The sequence below is a fragment of the Tinamus guttatus genome, unplaced genomic scaffold (genome assembly GCF_059628265.1).
Source record: "Tinamus guttatus ecotype Peru unplaced genomic scaffold, ASM5962826v1 Tinamus_guttatus_pri_ptg000125l, whole genome shotgun sequence".
Lineage (NCBI taxonomy): Eukaryota > Metazoa > Chordata > Aves > Tinamiformes > Tinamidae > Tinamus > Tinamus guttatus.
This window is the reverse complement of record NW_028288659.1, coordinates 2,171,347-2,192,874: the sequence shown is the minus strand read 5'-3', so window position 1 is coordinate 2,192,874 and position 21,528 is coordinate 2,171,347. Positions and strand designations below refer to the sequence as shown.

The 21,528-nt window shown below is 39.3% G+C and overlaps 1 protein-coding gene across 9 annotated transcripts in view; it reads right to left on the bottom strand.

Moving 5' to 3' along the window:
* Window positions 1-21,528, bottom strand: part of ERC1 (ELKS/RAB6-interacting/CAST family member 1) — a 263,972-nt gene that overhangs the window by 206,737 nt on the left and 35,707 nt on the right. For all 9 annotated transcript variants that reach the window (XM_088521600.1, XM_088521601.1, XM_088521604.1 and 6 more), the window contains exon 2: window positions 13,684-14,100. In XM_088521600.1, the coding sequence (XP_088377726.1) occupies window positions 13,684-14,100 (417 nt within the window). The remainder of the gene's footprint in view (window positions 1-13,683; window positions 14,101-21,528) is intronic.

Here is a 21,528-nt window from a genome sequence, read left to right as displayed (position 1 = left end):
GCTCTTCCTAATGCACCCCAGGACACCAGTGGCCTTCTTGGCCACAAGGGCACATTATACTGCTGGCTCATGGTCAGCTTGCTGTCCATCAGCTTCCCCACGTTTTCTCTAAGAGCTCCTCTCCAGCAGGTAAGCCCACAGCCTGTCCTGGTACACTGGGTGCACTCTTCCTCCCTAGGTGCAGGACCCTCTATTTCCCTTTCTTGAACTTCACCACGTTCCGCTCTGTGCATCTCTCCAGGCTCTTGAGGTCCCTCTGAAAGGCAGCACAACCCTCTGGGGTATCAGCCACACCTCCCAGTTTTATAACTTCTGCAATCCTGCTGAGGGTGCTTCTGTCCATTCATTCAGGTCACTGATGGAAAAGTTAAACAATATTGGACGCAGTACTGACCCCTGGTGTACACTGCTAGTTAGAGGTCTCCAACTAGACTCCGTACTACCAATCACAACACTCTAAGCTCTACCTTTCAACCAGTGGTGAAATTCACTCACTGAGTGAATTTCTCAATTCACCTCACTGTCCGCTCATTTAACCCACACTTATGGAGCTCACCTATGAGGATGTTATGGGAAACGGTCTCAAAAGCCTTACCGAAGTCAAGGTAAACAACATCCACTACTTTTCCTTCATCTACCCAGCCACTCAACCCCCCACAGAAGGCTATCAGGTTGGTAAGTATGACTGCCCCTTTTGTGAATCCATGCTGACTATTCCTGACCACCTTTCCTATTCTTCACATGCTTAGAGATGATGCCCAGGATGAGCTTCTCTGTCACCTTTCCAAGGATCGAGATGAGGCTGATATTGGTCTGTAGTTCCTTGGGTCCTCCCTCTTGCCCTTTTTGAAGACTAAAGCGACAGTTGCTTTCTTTCACTCCTCAGCAATGTCCTGATCTCCATGACCTTTTAAAGAATATTGGAAGTGGCCTAGTAATAACATTCACTGGCTTCCTCAGCACTTGTGCATCCCATCAGGGCCCATGGACTTGTGAATGTCAAGTTTATCTATATGATCTCTAATATGACCTAATATGTCAGATCCTTTGATCCGACAAAGGAAAGTTGTCTTTTCTCCAGACTTTCTCCCTGGTCTCCAGGGTCTGGGATTTCTCAGTGCTGGTCTTATTCCTGGTCTGATTCTTGAGTCTTAGCAGTAAAAACTGAAGCAAAGAAGGCATTCGGTATCTCTGCCTTCTTTGAATCCCTCATCACCAGAGCCCCTACCCGATTCAGTAGCTGGCCTTCATTTTCCCTAGTCTTCCTTTGATTGCTGATGTACTTAAAGAAGCCTAAGGTATTTAAAGAAGCCACTGGTTTCTCATACTCTGTATGCAACTTGAGAGCCTCTGGTCATACATCACTGACACAAAATAGATCAGAGTGGAACAATACTGTTATTATTCTACTTATCTGTACTTGAATTTACAACATGGGTTTACTCGTATCCAAACAGCCTAGCCAAAGACTATTCTCTTGGCTCAGGACCTGTTTTATCTTGTAACCTGTATGCCCCAAAAAAAGAGCAGTGTGATTCCTCTCCACTCTTCCTCTAAAGTTCCAGCTGGACTGTAGCAACACCACTGCCTCTCAGTGTTTGTCTCCAAGACACTTCCACTTTCATGTCTGGCTTCTGCTATAGAGTTTTTTTCTGCTTACCATCACACTCCCTCTACCTCTCAGTACTCTCACAGTGGCTGTCCCAAGAAAACATGACACTTATTCAACATCCTTGGCTTTTTGCTGTAAAGAGTGATCTCACCAGCTGCCTTCCTCCAGGTAGCTCCGGAGCATTGTTTCCATTTGACAACATTCTCTAAACTGTTGAGGCAAAAATTGCACCATAATTTCAATATACTGTGGTTGCCAGTCCTCTTCATGAACTGTAGATAAAACGACTTTCAATCTAACCACCTTTTGACACAGTGATTTTAAGGCAGTTTGTTTGGTATTAGAGTAGAAAAACTTTTCTTCTGAGGCATATCTTCATTCAAGTTACCATTTTAATGTAATGCCTGTACCAAGAGCATCCTTAACTTCACTGTCTGCTCTTGCATTACTTCATGTTAATTCCCAATATTTTTATCTGCTTGCCTTCCAAACAGAGCGCAGCTCACGATTCCCTGGATCCTCACAGGCAGCCACATGGAAGGCATCGGAGCCAGACTGGTACAGACCTCTGGACCAACCTCCTCACTACTGCAATTCCTGCCGTCAAAGAGAGCATCCGTGCCAGTGCCGTCTCATTCTGAACCCAATCTCTGTTTCCATCACTTATTCACAGAAAGACTCTGGGATCTTCATGTGATTTGGCAATGTGTAAAATTGCCTGCAGCAAGAGGGCAGGACACACAGTGTCCTTCTGGTGACTGACTACACAGGGCCATATGGAGTGAGGCAGTATCTGAGTCAAAGACACTCCATTCTTATCTTTTAAGGCACTGTCATATTAATGTCCATTTGAAAATGAAAAATTTAATGGGGGGGAGGAGGCAGAAAAACAGGGTTTTAATCTCTCCAAATTTATCATTAAAAAGAAGCTGCTTTTTCTGTCTATCTTCAAGACATGTCTTCCCTTGGAAAATGGGAATGTTGCAGATGATTCCTCACCTTTTGGATCTTTAGGAAAGATCTAAGACTGAAAACATCCCATTTTGAATCATGTGAACTTCAACTAAACATAGAAAGTTAATGTTCCCAGCTGTTCCTGTCACATCACTTGCACAGCGATCCAAGGACTGTTTTTGTTGGAAAAAATGGAACAACTTGATAACAGAAAAGAAATTAAAACAAGTTTCAGTGAACTTCTAGAAACTAAGAAAACAAAAGATAAAAAGGTCAAAAGAAAACATGCCGAAAGTCTATTTTGAAGGATGTGTTATTTTTTAATAGTGCAACTGTGTACCAATGAATTTTCAATTCTCCAAAGACAGTCTCTGACCTGAGAACATAAAACCAATTACCACTATGGAAATGCAATAGGGTAAATACAAAGAATAAGAACAGCATGTCGCTAAGGGTTGCTGACACAACAATCTCTGCTTTCTCTCTGCGCAGCATTTTCTCAAATAGAAAACTCTTCTAAGCTTTTTCCTTAGAAATGCCTGCACCTTCACTGTCTGGAGCGATGCGTTGCATTCCAGCACAAGAAGTGCCCTATTTCTATCTGCACAAGAAATTCTGCTGTGATTTGGACAAGCTATAACCTGCTGGAAAACAACACCTCCCACCTCTGGACTGTGGAGCAAGGACTTGGCTTTGGCAGCATGCCCGGAATTCTCAAGTGTCTGAAAACAGGGCACGGCCACACGGAGCCTCCTCAGAGTGCGGCTGCTGCAGGAACAGAGTGCAGAGACATCCTTCTCTATTTGGAAAATGTAGGTCACAAACTCCTCTTTCACGAGCAGAAGGGAGAGAGATTAATAAAACACATCTCTGAGGTACTCAGAGCCTATTGTGGACAAGCACCACAAAGCTGTCAGAAAAAGAGTATTTTCCCATTCAAAGCAGCGCCCTGCACAATAATGAAAGCATGGGGCTACTCTCGGAAACCAGGATCCGAAAAATACAAACCTGATCCTGCATTCTTTGCCAGTTATCTATTTTGATAAAGTAATAAAACATTCTCCCTTTGCTCTATTTTGGTGTAGAAAATATTGTTACATATAACTGGTGCTGTTACCTAATATATTTGGAAACTTTATCTTTTTCTAATTTTTGACCACAATCTGAATTATTTTAACAAAAGATGGGTCCTTTCGGAAATAGCACATCAAAAATTATCAAAAAAGAAAGTGTATCTGCACTGTTCTGCGAACCTTTTATTTTAAAAATGAGAGCAGCCTGGAAATCAAAACAAAAAATATTTTACTTATTCCTAAATTACCTGCAATATATGTGCTTTTCAGTGTTGTTATTACTGTTAAAAAGATACACTGTATTTCTAGTGGAAACTTCTAACCACCTGATATTGTCACCACATTGTCTGGAAGACTGAAGAATGCTCTGTTACCAAGTTTCCTGTCCAAGTTTTATTTTTACTACCATATTATTGCAAGATTCTATAAGTTCTACAATTATTTGATATAAAAAAGAAAATCGCTAGTCGGAGGGACACCTTACTACTGCTTGGTATTAATGCTACTATTATTGGAGCCTGACTCCACTTTGTCTTGAGAAGGATTTTGCTATATAGAAGAGAGTTAAAAAAATTGAATCCAGGAAGACAATCTGTCTTCAGAAAAACAGAACAAAACAAACTTTTGTGGATCTTGATCATAATTTCAAAGCTCCTTCACAAGCAACAAAAATTCTTAACAGGCTGTTCCATCCGTCAAGACAAAATATATTAAAGGTCAATAACTGGAAATTGAAAGCTAGAAAAAAAAGGAGTCTTAAAAAGTGTTGTTGCCTTATTCAGGACTGGGGTTCGAACTTCATCACTGCCAGTTTTTAATTAAGAACAGCTATTTTCTTTTTAAAAAATTTCTACCTCAAACGAGATGTAAACAAGATAGTAGGTTATATATTCTAGGCAGGTCTACAAAGTAGCCCTGTTTCCCCATTAGGAACAATAGCATAATTTTCTCTTCAGCATAATTACACAGAACAGCTGATCAAATGTATAAAGAACACTAAATATATAGCATATACCTATGATAAAGTGATTTTAAAGCACAAATTATCCAAAGAATGGCAAAATCTTTTTGCCATTTGTGTTCTTTTTTTCTAACCAAATAATGCTAAAATAATTGAAAACGGGAGATTATAATTTAGAATGGAAGGAATACTCAATACTGCTCAGTAGCAGCGTGATGAGTAAAAAACATACTAAGTTATACATATGTATATAATAATAAAGCAGCAACTTTAACCAGAACTTTTCTTCCTTAATAATCTGAACATACTGCTCATCGATAGCCTGTCAGTAATCCTCCTGCCTCTGATTTTGCAAGGATTTTGGAAGAAATTGAAGGCCGAAAGCAACGACACTTTTAGGGGAGCAGGCTGTCTGCTGAAAATACAGCAGCTTTCACTGCAGTGGCATCACAAGATAAGCACTTTCCAGAACCAAAGAAGATGTTCCCGCCATATCCTGCTGGTCCAACATAATCAGTTTGAATCACATGAAGAACGAGATATTCGAAATAGGCATTGTTTCATAGGAGAATTTCTTTTTAAGAAATTTGACAAATTAATATGGTGTGCAATGAAAAACTTAAAGACTGCATAAGGTAAAAATGATGTTAAAAGAAAGAGTCTTGTATAACTCATCCCAATTATTAGAACTTTGCAAATAAAACCACATCTATATTACTTCAGAAATTATTTCTATATTTTACCTTTGTCTCACTTTCTGCAATTGCAAACACAATCAACATAATTTCATGAAAAATAAATTATTGTATTCACAAAGAGTATAACTTTGAAAGGCTTCCTTAAAATTTCACACAAATCAATAGATAGGGCGTCAATTGCTTTGAAGTTCAATTACAATCTAAAAAAAGAAATTCGTCTCCTATGTTTTGCAATTCTACAAATACATTCAGCCAGAGATTCTAAATCCAACCAGAAACTCAGACTTTGGGACACATATAAATTCATTACAAAGATCTCATCTGAAGTGAAAATTAAAACCCAGCTGCCAATTCATCTTGGTTTTCCAATCAGCAGGAAACAACCAAATCCCCAAAAACCTCTGTGCTTGTGCAGAAGTTAAAGACAAGTGAGACCAATTCAAACCATAGTATTAGCTTTAAGTAAATTTAATTGTGTTAAAATATGACTATGGAAGTGTGAATTTAAGCTAAAGAAAAAAAATAATTAAAATCTTACACATTTAAACTTTCTTTGTTCACATGTTGTTAGTACTTCACTCTTCCCTGCTCCCCTTAAGAAGCAAAAGAATATATTTTCTATTTGTTTCCTAAAACAGCTTCCAAATTGTTAATGGCATTTTCAAATTTTGCTTTTATACTTCTACTGCAAAGTTTCACACTTATTCATCTGTACTAAGAAAAGCATAGGGTAACAAGGATAACATCATCATCTCCAATGCGAGTATATCTTAAGCTGTAATTTTTGAATTTAAAAAGCCATATAAATGGAGAAATGAAATCTACTAATATAAATCAATGCCATAAGATATTAAAACTGAAATATTTTAAACATAAAATCCTCAGCCAGGCTTCTGCACTTCTAAATTGTTCCAGATGGTTTTAAAAATCTCACATGTAAGGTGATAAAATGGACTAGTAGCTAGAAATTTGGCATTGTGTAAATAAAAAGAATTTTAAAAGCCATCTATTTGAAATTGAAGTATCTCATGTATATTGAAAGAATTTTTGTTTGAAATAAATATTTAATATACCACAGTACATAAAGGTTTGAATCTATTTATAGTTTTAGTCCTTTATGCCAAAAACACTTGCAGTGTGAATAAATCCACTGCAATTTTGTGGATTATTTGATATCGATAGGATCATAACAGAGAAAAAATCCTATCAGATGACCATAGTTCTGTTTTGTTTCATCCACTGACTCAGATTAGGGAAATACAAGTTACAGTTAATACTGCTAAGGTGATTCCTAGAATACTTTAATACACTACTAAATAAACCACATCAAAATCAGAAATTGGCTATACAAGAATCATAAGCTATTTCAGATTTCTTTGTAGTCTGCAAAGAAATAATAACATATGTTATCTATCATCCCAATTTTAGAACGTCCTTAGAAGAACCATCATACCACCAACCTTTGAAGTGAGGAAGAATGAAAATAAAAATTATATATGCACTTAACATGTTTAAGCATTTTTGACTATCATTCTTTTAGAAAGTTCACGTAAACCATTTTCGACTACAATAGTAAAAAAAAAAAAAAAAGAAAGAAAAAAAAGCATGTATAATTTATTCTTTCTGCATTCTGCTTGGAAGCTGCAATAGCCTAATTTCTAAAATTAAATTGTGCAAAGACCCAACCTGTTTTCAAAATATTAAACTATTTCTAGAGAAATCACGTGATTCTAATCAAGAGATGTGAATTATTTAAATTATCTTTGTTTAATCCACTTCTCCCTGCTATCATCTTCCAAAAGGTCAAAAGACTAAGAGAGCAGCAGAATAAAGCAGGAACCTTATTTTTTAACTCATCAGAAAGATGTCCTCTATTATGTTGCTGGTAAGAGTCCCAATTACTGAACTGATTTATATTCTCCAGGAAACCAAGAACCCTCTTAAAAAGCACATCTTATTTACGTTGCAAAATCTTGGAATCAGACAAAAGCATTCGTTGAGATAACTCTAATTGCTCCAATTAAATTTCCAAATCCTTTTGGGAGCTTGGAGCAGAAGAGGGTAAGAATTCTAACGCATGCACGGAAACAGAACTTCTTTGCAAAGCTTGTCAGAGTTGATTAAAATCTCCTCCGACAAGGGACAGCTCTTCTCTTCTGGGCAGTTTCTAAGGGGCTGTTCAGCAGTGTCCGATGGTCCTTCTGTGCCGCACATCTTACGTGACTGTCCCAGCTCTGTGCTGCCACTGCTCGAGTGTCACAGGAGCAAGTTAGTTAATTTAAAGCTAGGTCAAGGTTGTCTGTGTTACAATCTATTGAATCTGCTGCCTATTTTGACAGAAGCACATCCAACATGGAGACATAACAACAAGCGCTTACGGACTGCTGGCATTTCTCTCTATATAATAAAGGACATTTTGCTTCAAAAGGGCTACAAATTAAAATCAGCTTATGGTTTTGTAATAAGACCATACTAGATAACAGAATATTTACTGTAACACAGTTCACAAATGGGTCTTTGTAGAGTTGTCGATTTAACAAATACAGAAGGTGAAAGGACTAACTTGACCACCCTAACCTCCTTTCCAAAGCTTTCGATGTGCGTCCTTATGAATGATCCATTCAGCAACAGCTTGGCATACAAGAACCACCCTTCCTTCTTTAAGCACAATGCTCCTTACTGCTTAGTCACAGTGTTGCCCCTGTTTTAATTCAAATGAATGCTGTTTGACTGGCCAAATTAAAAAAAAAAATCAAAATATAATCCAACTAAAACTGTAACTTACTACTGAACACCAGTTTACCTCTAACAAAAATGCAAAGCTAATGGTGGTAATTCCTTTCTTGTCCCATACTGCTATATCATACAACGTCTGAATACAGAAGTGACTCCTGAGGACACTTTCTACAAATATACTCTTCTTTCCATTTCCAAATGTTGAGGCTATGGTGAACCATCTGTTTCATACCTGGATTCACAGTTCAGATCTCTTTCCTACATTTACATGTCTAATTTGGGTCTATTGCATCAAATGGCTGTTTCGTTCTTTAGGAGGAAAGATGCTGAGATGCTCTCGCCCCACTTTCACTAACTTCATAGCTTGAAAGTTGGAATCCGCCACCCATTTCCCAGGAGAATGCCTTAGCTACAAGATCACAGCTTGTCATATAAGGAGAGCTCCTTTTCACCACTTTCATGGAGATATTAATAACAGCCATGCACCATCCGCCACAAGCCACCTGCAGGACTCCAATGTCCTCCATTATGAAGAGGTGGTAAAGCTTTTCTGAAGGAAGAATGAGCACCGTGAGCATCTTCTTAGCAAAAAGATAAGGGTCAGGGCCATGATTATTGTCACGTCTCTGACTAATGTTACACGAGTCATCAGGAGGCTACTAGCTTCATCAGAGCATCAGGCTGACACTGATAAGCACACTGGCTAACTGCAAGAGAAGGACACATTTGGGAAGCTCTCTCCATACATCCTCCTTGCTTCTTAGGATCTGAGACAGTACCAAATGTAAGCCCTATCTGAGAAAAGTGCAACAGCATGTCAGTATGTTCTGGACCGCACAATTTGTCTTGTGCTGCTGTGAACAAAGGTGTATTTGGCTCAGAATGTATGGCAAAGGCTAATGAGAAGAAACTTGATCAGTGATTATCCACAGACAAACAGATCTCCATTTAATTACTGTTGTAAAGTCTCTGCTGACTTCCCTTTTGCAGAGGTAGGAGAATGGGAAAACACTAATGAAGTTTAGTGAATCAGTCTATAACATACACTATATAGCTTTTTTAGGTCACTCCCACCACAGGTAGAATCAATATAAATAGTTTTGTTTTTATCCTTCCCTTCAAACAGATGGGAAATTTTGTCTAAATTCTTTTCTCCAAAAACTCTCAGTTACCTCCTTCACTGACACTGGAAGTATATGATCTTAGTTCTTTCTTCAGATAAATAATACTTCTAAATAGACAAAGATATTAATTAATAGTTCAAAGAAAAAAAAAAGGTTTGATCAAGTTGGTGTAGTGAAATTGGACTGTCCTTGAATAATACAGTTTGAAGACAGTACTCCAAGTCTCTAGAACAGCCGATGTGGACGTAATCATGTAATATTCTTTCATAAGCTGCAGTATATCTACTGCTCTGGGTAACAGAGAAAACATTTCTACAGGCTAAATTCAGCCTTTTGGCAGGGAATTGGGATGTCAAAAAGGATTCAGCAAACTTATTTTTAGATATATGTGCTGTCACTGCCATCACTAATAACTCTGTAACAAGTGAGTTTTGAACAATGAGGTTGCAGTTAACAGCTTGTCAGTTATTCTGGAAGTTGCTGTATTTAATCAAATATTCCATGCTGGTTTGATAATAAACTTATTTCTGAAAGTTAAGTCTAGAATACTAACCAGCAATATAGAATAATATTGTCTCAAATCTCAGAAAATAGAAAGAAACAGCCATCGGCTTCATAAGCTCATGAAGCTGGAGCTTATTTCCTAGAATGAAGGAATGCAATGCAGCCACACCAACCGTCCGCTGAAGTTAGAGCATCCACATGCGTGTCTGTGTTCACATGTTCAAATAAGATGTTCAGTTTTTCACTATTTTGCATTAATGAAAGATTGTTCTCTGTTGTCAGTGAGTTGCCGAACATATCCTTGCATTATGCTGGTTAGAATCTTTCCCATAGATTTGTAAGGAAAGATGGCTTGAGGCATCTGCAATTCAGGACAACGTTTTGGAAAAGTCCAAGAGAGTCAAAAGTGCTTATGGGGATACCTGACATTAGCCACGAGAGAATCTGTTTCGAAATCTGGATAAGGGAGGCTGAGCCAGTGCTCTGGGAGATGGTCAAAGGTGATGGACATCTTTGATATAAAGGATGTCTTCTAGACTCTCTGCTAGTACAAGAACAAGAGACCTTAAAAGAAGCTAATGGGAGCCAGGTTCAGGACCAACAAGACGAGGCAGGTCCCTCCTGCAACAAGTAGCAGGCCTGCAGAACTGCTCACCACACGATGCTGCAGCTGAAAAACAGTTTACAAGGGTTCAAGGAGACAATGACCAAGTACCTCGATGACAGATCCAAGGAGGATACCAAATTGTCAAATCCCAGAAAGTTCAGGAAATTCATAATCTGTAAATAGCCTGGAAGATGGTAGAGCATTAAGAAACATTGTGTTTGCCCTGTTCTTATATGGCTATTGTTTCAGACAAAACACTGGACTAAATAGGCGCATGCCTTCGGTCTGTACAGTTATTCTCTTGTATGTTTTTAGAGAATCACTAGTCTGAGAGCTCTCTCAAAATTTCCTCTGTTTAGGAGAAGAGAGCATTAATTCCAGATAAAGCCACAAACCTAGTCCTTGTTTGATCAAGTGAAAACTTCACCAGAACCACTTCTTAAAATCTCTCAAACAAAAGGAAAAGCAGAGAAGTTGTGTTTTTTCACAAAACAAGTAAATGTTCAGGGGTAAGCTAATGTTTTCTGCATAAGATGCAGACTGTCTTAAGGTCTGCATTTTTTTGCTTTATTTCTTAAAGAATGGACAGAGAAGACATCCTTCTTGTGTCTTCCTGACATGCATGACATAAGCTTTCATGCAGAACTCCTCAACCTGATCAGAATAAGGGAATTGCACTAGTACAATCACAGTAAGAGCAGGAGCTGCAGAAATCAATGAATTCATACTTAAGTTTCAAGGGCAAACTGCTGGTCACTGCAGCTGCACAGCATAAGAAACTGTCTGATGGGCTTGACTCTCAGCATCACCCTTTGAATTACATGTAGGCTTCTAACTTGAAAACTGGAGGGATACTTTTGTGCTTTCCGATGCAGATAAAGTACCATTTTCTGCATGCACCTTTTACCAAAAGTCTAACACGTTTTTAAGGCAGAGGCAGCACTAGGGGATTCTGCCATTTCCGAACTTCGGCTAAGATAATGAAAACTGCTACTGAAGGTTTGCTCAGTGTTTCTGGTGCGTTGAACGTAGTGTAAGTGGTGACCCTCCCAGCAAGTGGAAATCCCTTTGAAAAGTCAGTGCTTACTTTAACAGCAGTATTTAGAGAACGGTCTGACATTCCTTTGCAGATACTGGGGATGCTAGCAGAGAACTATAAATAAAGTAGATGGCTTTCTCCAAGGCATCTCAAAAACTGCATTTAGTTTTGTGATAGCAAAGGGCTAAAATAACCTAAAAATGTGGAAATACAGATAAACACACAATAGAAAATGAGCTGAGGATTGTAATGCACCTAAGATATACCTAAGAGGATTTGCACTGAGCAAACTTAAGAACGTGACGCTGATAGAAACTCTGAATCATCTCCCGGCAGAGCAAGTTGGTGAACAAGCTTTCTCTGAGTATACTACCCTGAGGTAATAAGCTTTACTAGTTTACTAACTTTACACTTGCTTCAAAGGCAGTCAGTTACAGTTCAACAACATCCCTTGATTTTCTCCTCCCTTGTGGAACCCAACACATGACAGAGATTGACGCAGAGGTACCTGGGTGGCTCACTTTGTTCTTGAGCTCAAGTACAACAGGTTGGTGCCAATAATCTGTTCTAAAAGAGACCCGGTTCCGTACAGAGACAGTTTGTCATCTCTGCACAGGCACTGTGCCCCCACGGCTGGTAGGGTCCTCAGCTTCAAGGCTGGATTCAAAACCAAATCTATGGCTTGAGCTACAAATTACAGCACACCCGGCTTATTCCTCTCCCTGCATTAGAACTGGGCTGGTGGCAGGCAGTAATTGGTTTTAAAACATATTAGATAAACTGTATTTGTCCTTTCAAAATCAATGAATGACCTCTACCTTCTCCTGGAAATCTTTTAGATTACTATGATGTAAATTATAGATGATATGCAGCTATATGTGAATGAAACAAGAATTCTTATCTCTCAACATCTATGCATCAGTAGCAGAAGCAGAGGAAACCTCATTCCAAAAAACTACACATCTCCTGCCAGCTTTTCATTTATGTTGCTGGACTTAAAGCAGAAACAAATGGAAGTCATTTGGGGCTCTTCCTGAAATAGATACAAGAATTGGAACAGAATTACCAGTGGTTGCTAAATAAAGGAAAAACTGTAGTATAGGAACTCTGAAAATGTATTATCTTCACTCCAGACACTCAAGAGATTACTGCTCTAAAAAAATAAATCTGGCCTAAATCTGGCTCAGAAATGCAATGGGCTCTAGCTTTTTTATAAAATGGCCTGTAAGAACACAAATACAATGGGTTGAGCCATAGAAAACGTAAGTAAGATGCATTGAGAGTTTGCTACAGATAGTCATCTCAAAAACATTCTGTGCATGATCTTGCTCCCCTGCTTTCTTAGAGAGGGGCTGTATATCTCGCATATGTACCAAGTGTTCAAAGAAAGTTTTGGAGCACAAAACAGAGATGCAATGCACAGAACAGGTCATCAAATTCACACACACATAATGTCCCTGTATATGTTGCTATTATTTCATACATTCAATCTACAGATGTATATGAAATAGTCTTTATGGAAAATCTTATCATTAGTGAATGCAGGCATAAACATAGATACCTGTTTACAAACCTGCTGAACTACTGGCCTTGTAGAAATTAGTATCAGAATGCCTCAGAAGGCTGGTTAACTACAAGAGGCAAACGCATTTAGCAAAGACAAGGAATTCAAGGACACCGGCTAAGCAGCAGCTAATTTGTTTGCATTTATTTTTCTAAGATACTCAGGTACACTTTGCAGAATGTGCATAGCTTATGTTATACTACCATTAACTATGGATGCTAATGCTGAAGAATGCTTGCCATCTTACAACTCAACCACACCATGCCATTAAAATGGCTGGATTCTTTTCTTATTCCAGAGGGAGGGGGAAGCGGTTCCTATGTTTGCAGCAGTGTCCCTTTAAGTAATCTTTTTTTTTTTGGCTGTGCATCCAGGACAGCTAATAGTTTTATCAAATACCCTTCACAGCAAGATGACTGTTTCCATGGAAACTGCAGAGCAATCATCCATTACTCCTGCAAAGATTTCTCTAAGCTCTCTCCTAAATACAGGTAGCTACTTTCTCTCAATCCAAAATAGAACAGAAGAAGGAATTTACAGTCCATGTGACGATTCACTACCAGAGCTTCACATGTGGTCTAAGAGAAAAAGGGGACCTGAAACACAACCCCTCCAAAACATCACACAAGGAAAACATAAGGAAGTTTTAACAAAGGAACTAATTTCACAAGCCTGCAATTTAACATACAGCTTTATAGAGAAGACAGAAAATTTTTTCCTTACAGCTGAACAATGGCGAGAACAGGGGAGGGAGACAAGAGGGAGAACTAGAACTGAAGACCGGAGATGAACCCAGAACTTGATCGCTTACCTCTCTCAGCATGTTGTTTTCTTTTTCCTTCTGTTCCAGGAGGCTCTCCAGGTGGTGGACGTGCATCTCTGCCTCGGCCAACCTCCTTGTCCGCTCATGATCTTCCTCGGTGGCTTTTGCCGACAGACCTTTACTCTGCAGCATCTCCAGCAGCTTTTTGATGGATTCATCGCGTGCATTTAAGGTCTGTTTCTGTGTCTCAATACGCAGTTCCATCTCTTCTAAGGTCTTACGCAGCAGAAAAAGTTCCTTGGCCTGGCGCTCATGCTCTGCATGCAGGCGCTGGAAGTTCTCCTCTGTGAGCTCGGCCACAAAGGGCTCGCTGGTTCGAGTGCTGCTGTCTTGCTGGAACAGCTGGTTCAGGTCCCGCTGGATCCGAAGCTCATCTTGGAGAGCCTGGATAGTCATCTGCATGTGCTAAAGGAATAAACAACACAACAAGATGATTCTCTCTCCTTCGGAAAAAAAAAAAAAAAAAAAAAAAGGACAAAAAGGACAACAACGTGAGCCACTTCAGCCCCCTTAGACTACCAACTGAAAGGAACCCACAACACCGACCAATGTACTTTTGTGAAAGCAGAAAATTTCTTCATGCCCGTTTTAGAGAAGGAAAGAGGTTATTTTATAAAAAATTTCAAGTCTCTCCTTCTTTGTTTGGTAAAATTTGCTTAACGTGCTTACTCATGCTACTCTCCCACTTCCACCAGCCTGAGTGAGTCACCATTTAAAACGGGAAAATGTTGGCAGATAAAATTGGAGTGCTTCAAATATAATAGTCTATCCTTTAAAAGCAAGAAGCATGCTCTATGAGAAGTCCCAGACTAGAACTACTACCTTGATAAAGCACATGGACCCATGACTATCAGAATTTATGAATTCTCTAATAAAATGGCAGCAGCAATGACAACTCAGGGGTCTTCAGTACTAATATTACTCATTGTGCAGATATGACCTAGAGAAGAGATTTTAGTATGTTAAGAGGGAGTATAAGAACACCTATAGATAGCTAGATACACACTGACTGGGGAGAATGGTTACACCATGCAATTTTGTGTATGAGGGGTTTAGTAAAAAATGGAAACTACAGAAACTATTGCCCTACAAAGAAGAACATGCAGTCAATCAAATTGTCAGGAGTAATTTATACTTGTATGAGACATTCAATCCCCTCTAAATGACTGTAAATATGGCAGAATAATAGAGAAGAAAGACAGATTTTCTGGAGAAAAGAAAGTCCTCAAATTATATTTGGGTAAACATTATCTTCCTCTGTAAGACAGAAAGATTAAGAGAGTAAGATGTAAGTAATATGAACAAATATCTGATTACCAGGGATGGCCTATCCACTGAGCTATATGCCTCTACACACTTCTTGAGGGTGTCAGATGCTTACAGTTAGGTCTCAACGTGAACAGGTCACAGAGACTGCTCTCGGGGATCTACTTTTATATTGCAAATGTCAGTGTTTGAAATATAGTCACTTTAACTACTGACTAGGACTGAGGCATTAGTTAAGTCAGGCTTTATATCAGTCTATTATCAAGCTTGATGGAGGAGACAACACTTTAAGGTCTGTAATCTAGAGATGGTGCCAACTGAATATGTCTGACACAAATTTGAGTATTTAATTTCAGTATAATATTTGTACAGAGAAAACATGTAAGAAGATTTGAACTGAAGTCTTATATCAAGAATATATTTATTAGAATTCCTACACAAAGGCAACAGGCAGGAAAGACAGATATCTAATCTATTTTAGAGGTTTTATGGAAGAATGCATAAAGGTGCTAACTCCAGACTGAGCACCTCCCCTGCTTCTGCATTCTGGCCTGCGAAGAGCTTCTCTGAAGAAAAAGAAAAGCAGCACCTTTGCCATCAACTCGGAGCTAAGTCTACACGGCCACTAGAGAGCCGAGTCCAACTCTCTGCCCGTCCCCAGGTGGCCCAGCTGCCAGTTTCACCTGGTGGAAAACCAGCCCAGGAAAAAAAAAAAAAAAAGGCAAACAAGAAGTCTTTGTCCTGATGCGGTGGATTGTGTGTCTGTAGCAACACTCATCCTGGCACAGGAGGGTTGGAAATGTGCAGCCACGGGGGTGGTAGAGAAAGGAGGGAACTACCTTTTCTGGTATCACCAAAGTGATCACCAAAGTGAGATCAGCTTCAAGAGGCAGCTTCGTGGCTGAGTTAAAGTGCTCTAATTGTTTCTCATCTATTTTAACAAAAAAAAATACATGGCAATTACTGATTCGGCTAATCTAAAACAATAATTCAGATTATAGAATCTGTATGACAACTTCGCACAAGCATATTAGGTGATGGGTCTTCCTAACACTACCTTGTGTTTATATATTGGTGGATGCTCATAGGTTCAGGATTAATTTTGTTGAACTTTTGGTGATCAATTTTCCTGAAATTTGCTTCAAGATGAACTATGTTGATCTGTAGATAGTCACATAAATATCTGTAGATATTTACATGAATATTCACATGAGACTGACTCTAAACCACTTGTGTGTCCCATCACTTACAGCACTAAAAATGAAACATCATCTATAATATCTGGGTCAAGGTAGGGTGTTTATGAGCCACGTTCTGGTGATGGGAGTGTCTTTTAAAATAGAGAAAGAGAATGAGAGAGTAACAGCAAGCGAATGTGTAGTTTAACGTGTAGACAAGGCGCTTAGGGATATGGTTTAGCAGGCATTTTTTAAGGTGGCATTAGCAACACAAGAAAACAAGTACCTCGAGGGAATCCATTTCTTTTGGAAAGAATTTCATTTCCATTTATTGTCATTTTTTCCAAACACCAGTCAAGGTAAGTGCGTCAGACAACCACAACCTCCCTGCTGTAACACCAAAGCACTGCTGCAAACATGCCAGGGTGCATCCATGCAGCCAGAGCTGCTCCGATCTGTTCCATTCACATTTGTTGATGGAGTTGGAAGAGAAAACCTACTGAACGAATGAAAACCTTTGCCTTACCTGTACCTAAAGGACACCAGGGAACCCAGCAGTGTTACAAGGGTAGTTAGAGAATTTCTTAAGACAACAGATAATTTTGCATTTCCACACATGAGTTAATTTGTGGTCGAGCAACCCAACTCACGCAGCCCAGCTGCGTGCTGCTTCCAGGACCACATTCCCATGTGCTTCCACCTGCCTCTCCACAGACTGCCTCTTCAGCACTTCCTTTCTCCTTGGCAAGGAAGGAGCTGCTTCTCAACAGCCACATCATCTACTAAATGAAATTACTTCCTGTACTCAGTGTTGTCTCAAAAAATCAAACTTGGGTTATTTATAAGCATAAATGGGACAAATCACCATGACTGAGATCCTCTATTAAAACTGTTGCCATTCTAACTGATGCGAAATCTCAATCCAGGTTTCCCAGGAAAACACCGTTTTGCTTAGTCCCAGAGAAATTATTGCCCCCTAAACTACCCACATGGAATGCCCCCATACAACCTTTGGGCCAAAGAACCAAAAACTATAATTCAGAAAACACTCTGTGAAATACAAGTCAACATCAGTGACAAATGTTATTTATGGGAATCTGTCAGACTAAGAGTTATGTAATACTCAACAGAAATGGTCAGCAACTGCTTCAAATTCTGTTTCCCAGGGGAAAAATAAAGAGGTGGGGGGAGAGGAATGGTCAGTACTGTGCTTATGAATTTCTATCACTGTTCTCAAAACTGCTCAGCTGAAAAGAAACAAATTTCATTGTGTGCAAGGTAGCAGGAAAACAAGCTACAGAAAATTATTCTATGCTTTTGACGCCCACTCCTTTCCAATATCCAAGCAATCTGCAAAGTGGTCCTTTTTTTCCCCCCTCTGCTTTCAAAGTGATTTTTACAATGCCTTTTAATAGTCAGCATCATAAATGAATTGATTTTTTTTCTAGTTGAAATAGCTTTTATTCCACATGGTTTAAAGGAAAACAACTATTTTCCTCATAAGCAGCAAGTAAGACTTCTCAGCTTCTCATTCATTTCTTAGACTTGACTTTTAAATCAGTAAGTATCCCAGAAAGGCAATACACTTCTCAAATTCTTGTGACCTTAGCCATCGATGCTTAATCTTATTTGTAGGACCTGACTAGAGACCTCATTCAAACTTGAAAAATCCTGCTGAAAACATCTTATGTAGAAATAAACAAGCAAAAATACTTTCAATACCACTAAGCTTGGTAACTTGTGCCTCTGTTCAACAGATACCAGTGGCCATTCCCTTAAATAGTTCAATACAGATAACACAGTTAAAATAAAGCAATTTCACTCGATTGTACTTCTTTGCTTGAAGCTTATTGCTCTTATTTCAGACCTCCAGGAGGGTTGCATATATTTTCCAGTACTGTAAACCTCACTACAAATCCAAGTCACATCTGCAAATAACAAAGATTATTTTTTTTTGTGAAAAGTTCCCTAATAAATGTCTTTTTGATCATGCATAACGTAACAGATGCTGAAAGGCCGAAGGTACAGGCCCAGGCTCTGTGAGGTGCTCTTCTCCCTGGGGTACCTGCACAGGGCACATCAGTGTTTGATGGCTCCACACTGGGACAGGTGGTGCCTTTCATCCAGGAGCACAGAACTTGCTCTCCAATGACACAGCTGAATTTTCTCCTTTGCCGAAGAGGAACCAATCCCAGGTTTCCCACCCCTTGGCAGGTCATTTAACAGCAATGGTGAGCTCCCAAGCCACAATGTGAATGCAATTGGTGATACAAAGGGTACCAGGGACCTGAAACAGTCCTGTTCTTGCACTCCCAGGGTGATACAACACTCCACCTCCTCAGTCTGGGAATCCTGCTCCAGGCAGCTCTTTTCATCTCCTTGTTGAAGTTTTTTTCTTTTTTTTCCTATTATGAAATATTTAAAGATTCAGTAGGTCTGACAGGGAATTCCAAAGAGAACGTGGTTTCATATTCTAATGGGTAGAGCACAGAAGAACAGAGAGATATGAACACTTTTACTTCCAATTAATTTAATGTTTATAATCTTATCATTTTAAAGGAAGTGGGAGATGTGGATTTGAACAGACTCAGACAGGAGGGGGAATTTAATTGATACCTTACCCCCCAGGCCTGTATTCTAACCTACATTTGACATCAAAAGGAAGCAATCATTACTATCAACATGAATTTGAAGGAAAGGATTACATTGTAAAGAGTGATTAAATTGTGGTTTATTAAAGAAAGGATTTACATGCTCATTTCTTCAAGGTAGAGCTTGTCATACCAGCTAAAGGTGTTTAAGGTTCCAACATGCAAGTGTGTGTTTGTTTATAATTGTCCGACCTAGGCTATTCATACTGAGGAGATCGTCTTTGTAACTACCCAATCAGATATCTACCTCTTAAATTATTTTTTATCTACCATAAATTATTCAGGAATTCTGAATGCCTAAACTAGTGTGGCAGCTCCTGCAATAGAGGCAACACACCTAGGCATTCAACAGTTCTGTAGTTAAGTTCCCCTTAAGCTCCCCCTGGATTTAAATTCTAAGAAGTAGGTTAATCAGGGAAATTTAATTTTGGAAAAAAATTAATTACTTTCTTTTTTTTTTTTTTAAAAAAAAACAATCATTATATTCAAGAGATGCCTTTTAACAGGCAGGAAAATCAGAGATAAGATCTTACTCTCTCCCAGCAACAAGGGAAACCATTTCATACTATTATATGACATAGTATTGCAAAAATGTGTCACAGAGGTGGGAAGCATTTTTGCATCCCACAAAACTCAAAGATTTTATTTTTTTCAAAGCCACTCCTCTTACGTGGGGAGAACACTGGAGCCTCTCAAATTAATGAGACAGAAAGCAGGGTGAGGGAAGGGAAGAAGGAAAAAAGGAAGGTTGCCCCAGAATCCTAATGCACTGTTTGAACACAGTGCCAATCCATAAGACCCAGTTTCAAATTCCTACTCACCACTATCACAAATTCCCAACGAGCTCCATCCAGGCTAAAGCCAGAAATCTACTCAAGAGCTTCTTACAGGAGGGATCAAGAGATGCTCTTCTCTGTGTAAGTACCTGAATATTCATTGGCTTGGCCTTTTGAGCATACATCTCAACATCCGGGTACCATAAAGCAGTCTCACTCTCTGGTGGTATAAATATTCTATATAAAGCAAAGGAGTTTCATCAGAAAGATATGAAATAGAAACTCTATAGAAAAGCAGCGTGGTAGCTGGCATGTTCTCCTGAGAAGCTGGAATCCAGGCTGAAAATCTTGGTCTGAACTGGCCCAGATGCCCACATGCACCTCCCACACTCCAGTGAGCATCCCCAGCCAACTGTTTCCTGCTAAAGGGCTGAGATCATCTCACCTGTTTAAGTCTTAATCAGAAATTCCAGTCTGGAAGGGGAGACATTTTTTTCCTGGTAGAAATTTTATCTCCTAAAACTATTACTGACAAACTTAATTACTGAAAATTTACTGGTTTTACTGTTAACCTTCCTTGCCAGTACATCCTGTACTGGATGACAGCTCCATGATGTACATCTCTCCGGCAGTATCCTGCAAGTCTGTTCAGCCATCAAGCTGTTCTTCATGGAGAAAACAGTAAATGCTTGGAAAGACATAGGACAGCTTTGCATTTATTACAACTTATCATATATTGCTGCATTTAGTGCTCAGGATACAACCTGGGAATAAAGGATAAAGGAAGAAACTGAGATTCATTATAATAACTGAACAAAGAAGTAGGTTTCTGAAGATGACAGTTTATATGTTGACATAAGCCGTTTCAGTCCGCCAGATACATCTGTAGTTGAAAAAGAGAGACAAGCTTTCAGCTACACAAGCCCTTCAAGGTCTTAAATAGATGGACTCACCTCTACCTACAAGCATGGCCTTACTTTTGTCCTTAGATCATTATGACTACATTATTGCAATTCTGAAAATATAAGATACAATAAATGCCATGTATTTTACAGCAGCAGATCTAATAAGGTCTTCCCTCAAATGTACAGACAATACCAGAAGAGGATGGTCTCTACAGGGGACCTTGAGTGCCCTGTTTTCTTGCCAGGAAGCTGCCCATACAACCGTGACTCTTGCATTACGATGATTACTTCGGTGTTCCTCGCAACTATAACACTGCGAACATCTCTAAGAGGATGAGCAGCATTAATCTCAAATGTGGTCGCGTGTCAACTGCTAGGAGAGCACCTGGTCACCAAGGGCCAGCGAAGGCAGAAGCAGGAGGGAAAACCTCCTACCTTAAAGAGTTAACATTTTGGCAGCGTTTCTGGGAAATAGGCTCTGCTGAACGCGCAGCAGACGCCAAGGCCTGGCTGGCCGAGGGAGGCCCTGCTGACATTCAGCTGCAGCCCACGCAAGGGAGCTAAGAAAAGGGCCAATGTCAGGTGTCCAGCAGAGTCATGACGAAACAGAACTCGCCGACTCCAAAAACGCTTCAATCCTCTGTAAGATGGATCGGGGCTTCGAGACCTTATTTGAATGGAAATGAATGTGTGATTTTTATAGTGTTTGGCTTTAGATCGAAAATATAGCTATGATTTTAATAGGATTTAATTTGTGAAAGCTGCAGAAATTTTCTTGCATTTTAAAACGACTCTACATTGCATTATCTCTGAGCCAGCAGAAGGGCAAGATGATAAAAAAATGCTATAGATAAAGAGCTTAAGTTGTCAGTAATACACTTGTCAGCTGAACTAGACTCATACAAAATAATTCGTTTGGTTTGAGGGAGCACTATGCAGATGCCCAATTACATCTCCCCTGTCTATGCAAAAAACAAATGAATTCAAATTCTAAAAGTAAAGTAGATCAGAAGCAACCAAATAAACTTAGAGCCACAAAAAAACCCAAAATTGCAAT